The 10,994-nt window shown below is 50.0% G+C and overlaps 3 protein-coding genes across 3 annotated transcripts; 2 read left to right on the plus strand and 1 right to left on the minus strand.

Moving 5' to 3' along the window:
• Positions 1-320: 320 nt before the first annotated feature.
• On the plus strand, positions 321-2,323 carry FIESC28_02667 (uncharacterized protein; the record flags this gene model as incomplete). The annotated part of the gene is made up of 5 exons (XM_031156816.1): positions 321-721; positions 783-1,469; positions 1,525-1,737; positions 1,788-1,846; positions 1,911-2,323. 5 exons carry the CDS (start codon positions 321-323, stop codon positions 2,321-2,323), a joined length of 1,773 nt encoding a protein of 590 aa, XP_031019147.1.
• Positions 2,324-2,693: 370 nt separating this feature from the next.
• On the minus strand, positions 2,694-8,648 carry FIESC28_02668 (uncharacterized protein; the record flags this gene model as incomplete). The annotated part of the gene is made up of 4 exons (XM_031156817.1): positions 2,694-4,175; positions 4,223-6,754; positions 6,802-8,412; positions 8,466-8,648. The coding sequence occupies 4 exons, from the start codon at positions 8,646-8,648 to the stop codon at positions 2,694-2,696; spliced, it is 5,808 nt and encodes a 1,935-aa protein (XP_031019148.1).
• A 363-nt stretch (positions 8,649-9,011) lies between these two features.
• FIESC28_02669 (uncharacterized protein) lies at positions 9,012-9,857 on the plus strand (the record flags this gene model as incomplete). The annotated part of the gene is made up of 2 exons (XM_031156818.1): positions 9,012-9,118; positions 9,170-9,857. The coding sequence occupies 2 exons, from the start codon at positions 9,012-9,014 to the stop codon at positions 9,855-9,857; spliced, it is 795 nt and encodes a 264-aa protein (XP_031019149.1).
• Between the last annotated feature and the right edge of the window lie 1,137 nt (positions 9,858-10,994).

The raw sequence follows: 10,994 nt of genomic DNA on the forward strand, positions 1-10,994 counted from the left end.
TCAAGACCCTGTTTCTGAATATCAATTTTTTTTAAACCTTCATCCTGTCCAAGTTTTAAGGGTCCTGTTTGAGCATCAGGTCGGAGGCGCGGAGAATCGTTTCAACTACCTTCAAGGTGCCATTGGATAGTCGCATTTGTTTCTACTTTCAACTTTAACGCTTCAGATATTCCCCAGGAATCTCAAACACCGAAACCTGACTCGCTACACGTTTTACCTTACTTTGTCGGCGATATATATTGCGCCTCCCCAGCCAATTCCTCAAAACTTATTCGCAAGTCGCTGTAGATATTAGCGACAATTTAACTCTATTCGCGACAATGAGTTCTCCCAATACTCCCTCTTCAAAGCACGGCAGCCATGCTCAGTTTCGCCGCCCTTCCTTTCTCTCCAACGATGATAGCCACAACCCTCTCGGCACGCGCAGTGGTCATCTCCAGTCATTGATCCGCAGTCGTTCTCAACAAAGCATGCAGAGCTTGAGCAGCTCACTCCCTGCGCATTCTGCCGCATTCTGGATGGGCGACGATGAGGAAGCTGGCTTGATCCGCCACGACAACGATGAGCTTGGCAGATTGCTTGCCGATGAGCGCCGTCTAACCCAGCTGCTCCACGGTCCCCAAAACCGCAGCGCCAAACTAATTGGCCGAAGCAATCCTAGATACCGCTGGGAGCAGTACTGGAGACCCGAGGAGGAGCTGGCTTCAATGCCCAAGCACTTGTAAGTCCACAATCCCATCATTATAAGCGCGCCATGCGCATATACTAACCAAGCCCGTCAGGCGTGAGTACTATGAGAGAACAAACGATTTGATTCAGCAATATCTGTACATCGATGCTCTTCTCGACTCGGCGATCCCTCACGATCTTCTAAACGAGTACCAAGCAGAGCTCGATGCATCTGCTTTCCGACCAGTCGATGTCCCAGATACCATCAACGAGGAGCCCTCGACCAGCACATCCGAGACAACGCCTCTCAATACTTCGACTCCTGCGTCCATTACACCAGGATCATATGGCGCTATCAGCGTCAAGCACAGCAGCTCCACCACAAAGCTTCCTGCTACCCGCACGCCTCAGGATATCTTCCGATCTTCTGAGAACCTGCCTTTGCTCCAGCGCCAGGATCACGACGACGACGAAGAAGATGAGCAAGTGGCACAGTCCCCACGACCTCCCAGCAAGGACGACGACAATGGCCCTAAGCCTATCCTGCCATGGCTTGAGGATGCTGAAATCGACAGCGACGATCCCATTGTCACATTGGCCATCTGGGTCAATTTCATTGCCAACGCTGTTCTTCTTGCCGGAAAACTTGTTGTTATCATGTCTGTTCCCTCTATGTCGGTTCTTGCTAGTTTGGTAGATGCCGTGTTGGACTTCCTCAGTACCGTCATTGTATGGGTTACTACGCGTCTCATCTCTTCTAGTCATCACGACCAGTATAGTTATCCTGTTGGTCGTCGCAAGTAAGTTGCAGTTTCCGCCAAACATAGGGGCGAAAGTAAGCTAACATTGGCGTAGGCTTGAACCTCTTGGGGTCCTTGTCTTTTCCATCATCATGATCACCTCATTCTGCCAGGTCGGGCTCGAATGTATTCAGCGCCTCATGAGCCCTGAACATCCTATTCTTGAGTTGGGCGTCCCCGCTATCGCAATCATGGTTTCTACCATTGTCATCAAGGGTGCCTGCTGGATCTGGTGTCGTCTCGTCAAGAATTCGAGTGTCAGAGCACTGTAAGTTCAACTTCAGCTTCGCTGAAAAGACATATCTAACCAAATCGCAGGGCCGAAGATGCCAAAACGGATGTTATTTTCAATGCTGGTTCCATCCTGTTCCCCATTAGTAAGTGGACAAAACATGCGAAATGAAACTGAACCCTCATTGACCGTTGCTTTCTCGCCTGCAGTTGGTTTCTACGGACGAATCTGGTGGCTCGACGCTTTCGGTGGCTTGTTCCTCTCTGCAGTCGTTATCTTCAACTGGAGTCAGACATCGGCGCACCACGTTCGTAACTTGTCGGGTTTCTCAGCACAGCCCGATGAGCGCAACCTCCTGCTCTACCTGACAATGCGCTTCGCTACAGCCATTCGCCAAATTCAGAACTTGCGCGCATACCACGCTGGTGACAAGCTCTTTGTTGAGGTCGACATTGTGCTCTCCGCTGCGACACCGCTCAAGGATAGTCACGACCTTAGTGAGGTACTCACATACTTCCTCGAGTCTGTGCCCATCGTGGACAGAGCTTTCGTCCACGTCGACTACACAAGCTACAACGCTCCAACTCATATGCTAAAGGGATCTGCCGCCAAGCCGAAATAAAGCTGAGTTTGGATGTCAATGGCAAGCGGGGACCAGATGAGTCACTTGTCTACAAACAAGAGCGAAGGCGCTCAATTGCCAGAATTTTCACTCCCATGCATATTGAGGATCGAGAAATTTACAAGTTCATGTCCCAACAAATGACATCAAGTCCGTCACGCACACTATCGTAGTGCCTTGATATTGGAAGGATTGGCTGTAAAACGTATATTATCAAACAAGCTTGGCTAAGCTAATTACTATAGAATTACGGACGCAGGTGTTGGACTGCAACCATACCTCCTGGAAGAGTAGGAAACAAAACTTGACAAATGCTGGAATTAAAAAAAAATTCAAACCACACACTAAAGACCCTCCTTTTATTTCTCCCCTAATAAGGAATGCCGTTTGTCAGCAATTGGAACTGATCATAGATACCTGTGCTGTGGCTCGAGTAACTAGTCTTGATAAGATGCTTCATGAAGTTGGCGGCATCACGCTCGCTCTTGTCTAGAACAAAACGTTCGCGGAAGTGCTTGACACTCTCAGGCTTGAAGCAAGGGAGACCACTATCCATCATGAGCCAGACGATCTGGCTAAGCTTTTCGCAGTACTGACGACTAGCGAGGAAAGCCTTTACACAGAGTTCTTCGAACGCCTTGAAGCTCTGATGCTCCATTGAGCCGCCCATGACAGCCACCATTTCAGTTGTGAGTTTGAAAGGAGCACGCTCAAACTTGATGCCTCCAGGAGCGATATCGAAACAGAAACCAAAATCGATGTGCAGGATGTGGCCAGCGTCGTCGATCATGATGTTACCGTTGTGTCGATCCTTGAATTGCAGCAGGTAGGAAATGACTGAGTATGCAGCCATCGATTTGACAAAGTTGCTGCGGGCACGTTGGAAACGAAGAGAGTTCTCGTTTCCGTACTTGGAGATGAAGTAGTCGTACAGACCGTTGACAGCTTCACGGCCAAGCATATCTCGCGAGATCGAGTTGGGGAGTACGTCGATAACACCACAACCAGGAGCTGTGGCGGTGACTCGGTAAGGAAAGACGTAGACGTCAAGTCCGACATCGTGGAAGATTCCTCGGAATGCAGCAATCATCTGCAACGCCAACACATCCTGTCGACAGTCATCTCCGACCTTGAAAATGGCCGACTGCCAGACCTCGATCGTCTTCTCAGGAGTTCCATGCTCTCCTCCATCTTTCTCATCCATCATCTCGTCCACCTCAGACACGCCGCCCTTGTTCTTTTGGATACGGAACGTGGCCATGTATGGCGCCTTTGCGTGACTCTGCAGGGGCTTTCCAGACTTGCGATCAATGCCAATGACAACGCCATCAGGGTTACTAGGGAGATAGACACCGACTTCGACCTTGATTTTGCGCAGCTCTTCTTCAATCTTTTGCTTCTTCTCTGGCTTGCTCTTCTTGATATAAGGCTTGAGCTTACCAGAAATGTCTGTGACTTCGTCAAAGAAGGCGAACTCTCTTTCGTAGAAGTCGCGGTCCTCTGTCGCAAATTCGTCAACCATCTGGGTCATAACCGTATCAAGAGTAGGTTTGATCTCATCCGGGATCTGTGCATCATCGTCCTTGTACGAGTTGGCCTTCATGTTCCAGATAATCTGATGAGCGAACAGTTGAGAGAATTGGGCTGTTTCCAGAATATATCGTTTGACGTATCCAAGGCTGTCATAGCGGAGAGATTGAACAATTTGGGGGACGTAGAAGAAGGTCACGTCCACAGAATGACTCTCCAAGGAACGCATGGCGTATTGGATGATGAAAGGATGATACTGGTAGGCTGGCAGGAACATGGTTACAGAAGTCACAGGGTTTACAGGCTCCCAATACAACAGATACTGCCGAATGTTAGCAATGCAAAGATCAATCGATACACAAGACATACCTTGAGCTGCTGAGCACCAACGTCGTCAGGAAGGGCTCCTCCAAAAATTAAGCTCAGGGCCTCGGGGCTAAAGATAGCCTTTTCAGGCATGGTAAGAAGCAGGAATCTGATGTCACGCTGCAGGCGAGGGAAAGGGAACCGGGTCGCCAATTCAATTGCAATGGCGGGATCTTGCCACCAAGCTGTGCGTATAAGTGGTAGAAGGGCGGCTTCAGTTGGTGTCTTGCCTGCTGGTGGCGCCAACGCCTGATTGCCAGGAGTGTTGAGTGGATTGACCCAGACAATCAAACGAGTTTGTTCATTCCGGAGAAGAAGGTCGAGAAGTTGCTCCTTAGACTGTAGAGACTTAACGTTGCCAACAGTCTGAGCCCCAATGGGGGAGACGAGCTGTAAGGCGGCAAGGACGTCGGAGATAAGACGAATCTCAGTCTTCATCTGTAGCAGGTTGCTTCCAAAAGACCACTTGGGCGAAGACTTGAACCAAGACAGACCAGCCGTAAGGATTCGCTCCTTGAGTCTCCACTGTGCTACAGGTTTTAGAGTAGTGCTGGATCGTAGGACACGCAGAGCGAACAGAATAATCTGGAATCGGATCTCGCGGGCCATTGGATGAGTTGCAGATTGCTTCATGGCCTCGAGCGTAAGGTCCAGCATTCGGAGGAATACTCTCTGAATGTCGGGGCTACCAAGCCTAGTAGCGTTGTAGTGGCTGGCGAAGAACTGCAGCAATCGAGTATGGGGCGAGAGGATGTCGTGCACAATCTGCTTCTTCTTGGCCAAAGCTTCCAACTCGCTGGGGGCGAACTCTTCCTTCAGGAAGAATGGATCAATATGGTTCAAAGTCGGACTGAAAAGGCCGACCTTTCGGCCAAGAGTGAACTCCCACTGCTGAACAATCTCGTTCAGAAGCCTCGACTCCTGTCTGGGGTTCTCATTTATAACTCCAAGCCACAGAGAGACACCAAGATTCATAGACTGCTTAGTGAAAAGAGCAAACGGAATGCTCACGAGATGGTGAGCAACAGCGGCTTCATCCTTGTCCGTGCGGCAAAGAAGAGCTGCTGCTCTGCGGAGGATATCCCGGACCTCGGTAGTGGATGTGCTTTTCTTGCTAAGAATCCTAGCCTCAATATGAGCCAGCGCAGTAGTGGCACTAGCACTCTCCTTCACGGATGACTGCGCAAATGACATGCGGCGGTTGTGACTCATGAAGCTCATAAGCTCTGTACCACGATCAGGAAGCGTCTCGCCATACCGATACTCTTGACGAGTTGTGTACTGCGCAACAAAGGCAGATGCTGTGTTGACACTTGAGTTGCCAATTTTATCCATAGATTGCAGACGGTTGTCTGTTAACGGAATGATTGATCCGAGCTCGAGAGCGAATGATCTTCCCAGAGACACATGACCGTACGCTCCCTCATCACTGAATTCAGAGAGGTAGGTCTGCAAAATACCCTTTACATCGAGAGGAGAAATGTTGATAGCGGTATTCACCCATACCCTCGCCTTACGGTTGAGAGTGTCTACCGTCTGTCTTCGGAAGTCGTAATCGTCTGAAAGTTGTACAGTCACACCACCAAGCTCCGATGTGAATGTTGATCGGGGAGCGTAAACATCTGTCTCTGCTTCCAAGCAGCTAGTCCACATTAGAGAGAGTAGCTCGATCAAGGCAAAGAGTGATGACCGATGACAAAGGGCCGAGGGGATGTCGCGAAGAATACGGTCTGCGCAGACAAAAGCAGCCTGTTGAACTCGCTCAATGCGATGGCAGCAGCTGCAGAAGATGGCCGCCAATTGTTCGGCGGCGTACTGGGCAGAAAAGGTGGGATCCACGCCAGTTTGAGTCTTCTGGATATATTTATCCATTACAGCAGCAGCAACACCTTCCATAGCGCTGCTAACATCACCCCTGGCCATGCTCGGCTCCAGGAAGTAAGATAAAACCTTGGTGCAATCACCCGAGTCGGCTCGAAGAACTTCCATGAGATAAGCAGCCTGCAGGAATATCACCTTGCGATAGCTGAGACTCTTGATTTCATTAGCCTTCGAGGGTACGAGGTCGCTAAGGAGCTTCTTCTGCATAGATTCCCTGTCATTGCTCATGCCCCGTCGTAGAACGGTATTGAGTTCAATGTCACTTTCGACCTGTTCACCTCGCTGCTCGGCCACCAGGGGTGGAGAGTGAATCGCAATCAACCGCAACTCTCTCAAGTACTGCTTTCCACGATCCGTATTGGTGGCAAAGCCATGGACAACGATATTAAACCAAGCATCTCGAAGTAGAGAATAAGTTTCGTCATCAGTGATGGGATTGGAAGCAAAATCGTTGCTGGACATGAAAGTTGCCAGGGGTGGTAGGAGCTCAGCAATTTCCTTGGCGGCCATTTGCACATCAGATTCTTTAGTATGTCCAGAAGAATGAACATCGCCAAGTCCGATGATGTTGTCAAGCAAGTGCTCAAAGTAGATGTTGAACAGCTGGGAATCGCGTCGCAAGTTGGCAGATATGAAGGTGCGAGCATTTCTCACCTACACTAGTCAGTACATGAGTCAACATAGGGGGCGGGTGGACATACGGCTTCAAGTAGAAACAATTGGTTATCGACAACTCCGGTATGGCATAATTTGCTGAACAACTTCAGTAGTGAACGGAACTCAAGCTGGCCACCCTCAAGAGCCAGGGCGGCGGCTCCACTAATGATTCGAGCATCAACGCCTGTGTTGACCTTTTCAAGCTTCTGCTGAAGCATCGATTGAGCCAAGGCAGTGATCTTCTCGTCCTTGAACGCGGCAGAAATTTCGCAAATGGTCTGCACAACATTGCCTGAGACGATTGCAGTCTCCTCCTCATCATGCAGCTGAAGGGAGATGGAGCTTCCGATGGACTGGCGTCTGGTGTATATGGGATTCAATCCAGTTTCACTCGAAGCCCCATCGATCTGGTCGTTCACAAATCCCTGGTCTGATCCGGGACTGAGAACGTTACCCAATGTGTAGAGCGTACCGATGACAGCATCTTTGGAAAGCATTTTCAGAGCATATGCCAGGCTGCTGGAAGCGATAGTGACAATGTTCTTTTGAGGCGCGTCCTGGACAATGAATCTGGGCAAGATGCGGCTGACATTGGACGAAAAGGATGGCGAAATCTGGCAGATCAAGGCCAAACATCGGAGCGTCACAGAGGCAAGAGTTGGATCAGCCATCTGGACAGAGTCATCCAAGGTTTCCTGCAACCAGTTCATGAGAATCTCCGAATCGGCGGCATCTTCGTTGAGCAGAGCACAATTCAAGTAGGAGATAAGAGCTGCAGCCTTGACAGCGTACGCGAGACTCTGCTGATCAGGCGATCCCATGCGAATGAAGTCCGCGCCACCTTCGATGTACTGAATCTCCTCAACCGCCAAAGCCGCATAGTCCTCAATAGTCTTAAAATCCGCCTCTCGAGCAGATGAAGCAACACTGCGCAAACTCTCGCCCTGCGAAATGTAGATATCAAGCACATGAGACTCTCGCAAAGAAACAGGGCCCTTCACCATCAGAGAAGTACTAGAAACAACAAGCTGGGCGAAACTCTTGTGCAAGAGCATAGCTCCCAGGGGTCGGCCAGATGAGGCATAGTGGCGCAGATATCTCTTCCATTCCTTCACCTCACGGTCCTGGCTATGGCAGTTGCGAATGGTGGAAAGTGCGGTTTCAACTGCAATAAGGAATGGCTCAGAAAGAAGCTCTCTAATCTTCTTGACCAACGCCAGTCGACCACCAGCTCTCCAGAAATCAGCTTGTGCCGCAGCTGCATCGAGAAATCCAAGCAAAGCCACGGCGATTGTTACAGTTCGAACAGCGTCTTCTAGGTGTGGGTTCTCGGGGTCTCCCGCTTGGGGGGAGATGATGCTCTCCGTGGCTCGTCTACATGAGTTCACAAAAGACCAGATTTTATCAATAACGTTTTCTTGGAGCTCATCGTAGTTGATGCCAAGTGCCAGAAGAGCCCCTGTTACATGAAAGGCCAAAGCTTCGGTAGGGGATGGATCGATCTTTCGAAAGAAGGGCGACGGGACGAACACTTGGATGTGTGCTTCGAGGATGTACGGAAACAGTTGGTAGGAGAGCCTCTGCGCGCTCTGGCTCGACTTGATCTTGGGTGCCGTTTTACACAATGCGATTAGGACCTCGAATTCGCGGATGGACTGCAAGTGTCAATTCTCTGCTATAAAATCTGCAAAATCCCTCAAGAACCTACCATAGGCACCCGACCCAAAGAACCTCTATTCTGACTTCCATTGACATAGTCCTTGCTCTTCGCACCAGCGTGACAGGCTCTACATAATCGGTCGAGATCGGATCGGTCAAAGGATGTCGTGGAGCTAGTCGCGGATAGCGAAGCTATCTTCTGAAGGGCCTTGGAGCGAATGTCGCCTGTCATGATTTAAGCGCAGGCAGTGCAGCCGCTTCAAAGCACAGGAGAAAAATAACAAGCTCAGAGAGCAATGTCAATAAATTTGTGTCTTAGATGTGACTTTGTAAATGACGATGGTTGTTAGGTGAACTTAGGAGGTGAACCCCTGTCAAGCTCTAGCTTAGTCATCGGAGCTACCCCAGCTCTACAGGTTAAGCGGGCAAGGCTGCAAGCTTGACGCGTGCGTCTCAACCTCAGCTCAATCGTCAGTGACAAGGCAGCATCAACCTCAACATCATCAACCACCGAAATCGACCTCGTTCCGCCCTGCCCATCGAAAATAACCATTCTTCTTGTGCGACCATAATACTTACAACATAATCCGCAACCATGGCTGCCATGTTTAGCCAAAACCCCTTGATGAACGCGCCCAATTACTCGTTCTCCGAGGCTCCCAAGACCAACAACGGAGAGTTTCGAGAACATCGATTCAACCCGTGAGACACCTCCTTTGGGCATACATAGGCTTCTTAGCTAACTCAAACAAGATACACCGACAATGGTGGCTCGACTCTGGCCATTGCTGGCGCCGATTTCACCATCATGGCTGGTGATACCCGCCACACCAGCGGTTACAGCATCAACTCTCGCATGTCTCCCAAGGTGTTCCGAATTGGCGGCACAACTGCTTCTCAGGAGGATGCCACACTAGTCCTATCAGTTGTTGGCTTCGCTGCCGATGGCGAAGCTCTCCGCGACCACCTCGACACCATCTGCAAGATCTACCGTTACCGCCACGGCAAGCCCATGTCTGTCAACGCCTGCGCAAAGCGACTCTCCACAGTTCTTTACGGCAAGAGATTCTTCCCATACTACTCGCATGCGATGCTCGGCGGTTTGGATGAGGAGGGTAAGGGTGCTGTATACTCGTATGATCCCGTAGGAAGCTACGAGCGAGAGCAGTGCCGTGCAGGCGGTGCTGCGGGCAGTTTGATCATGCCTTTCCTCGACAACCAGGTCAACTTCAAGAACCAGTACATTCCTGGAAGCGGAGAGGGCCACGAGTTGAAGGAGAGAGAGCGACGTCCTTTGACACGAACAGAGGTCGAGACTGTCGTCAAGGATGCCTTTGATGGTGCAGTTGAGCGACACATCGAAGTTGGTGACAACCTTCAAATGCTCATTATCACTGCGGATGGTATTGAGGAGACATTCTTGCCCTTGAAGAAGGATTAAACAGCTGGTGAAGGGAGAATGTACAACAGGGTTTACTTAGACGTCACGGAATCGACAAGCCTTTTTACGGCCACCTGCGAGGCTTTGTCCATATTAAGACTTGATTATAACAACAGGTAGCCTTTGATGATGAAATATGAAGGTTATGTTTCCACGTACCCTACCAGCAGGTGAATTTACGAAGTAGCACAGCGTTACAGATATGTCTAGCTATGGCGTTGGGCAAGAGTGTCGTTTTCAGCTGCACCACAGGCTTGTCTGCTGACATTCATTATCAGACTGCTGTCGCTATAATGTTTAGGTTACCGTGGCTCATGATTTACACCAAGTCCACCGACTACCTGGACGATCGAGCAGTCAATCGCATCTCTCGACGATCGTAAGAGTGCTTGCCCGGGTGCAGCCCATACACATGACAATGTGACATACGTTGCAACTACCAGGGTTCGGACTATACTACAATATGCTCAGGTCTCACACAATACACACCACAAGGACAAACGGAAGAGACTACTCATCATACAACATGGCAAAGATCCATGTCCAGCTGTAATCAACCCTACTCATGGTGTTAAAGAAATGGAAACTAAATGGCACCAACTCACGGATAGATTTGTATCCGGAGAAGTGAAAAAGCACTTATACTTTCAACAACGCGTCTGGACTCTTCTGGAGCGCCTCAATGGCATGACAACCGCGGCAAATGGCAGCACCATGTTGGTCATGTTAGTCTTTGGCGCTTATTATCCGTTTAACGGTCCGTCCTTAGACCCTGCCACGATCTCTTCAAGGGTAGGGGGAGAAAGAGATCACAGCCTCCGAAGGCAGGGGTGAAAAACAACCAATATTGATCGGGCTAATGCTCCAGAAGCTTGCCCTACTGTTGCCGACTGGCCTCTGCTAGGTTACACGCTTACGAATCATCCTGCAGCACTGGAGATCACTGTTGAAACACCCGAGTACAGTAAGGAAGCGTTGGGTGCCTTCGGTACCCGGGCTCTCCTTCATATCCTGACAGCCACTTGAGAAGCCCTGGACAAGCACTTCCGATAGGCCTTTGGAGGAACTCTGGCTCCAGCAAACCAGAGATAGCTATCTTAGGGTTGCATCCGACCCTAAGAACTTATCAAACGGCTT

This window comes from Fusarium coffeatum (genome assembly GCF_003316985.1).
Source record: "Fusarium coffeatum strain FIESC_28 chromosome Unknown BRIP53273_contig_58, whole genome shotgun sequence".
Taxonomy (NCBI): domain Eukaryota; kingdom Fungi; phylum Ascomycota; class Sordariomycetes; order Hypocreales; family Nectriaceae; genus Fusarium; species Fusarium coffeatum.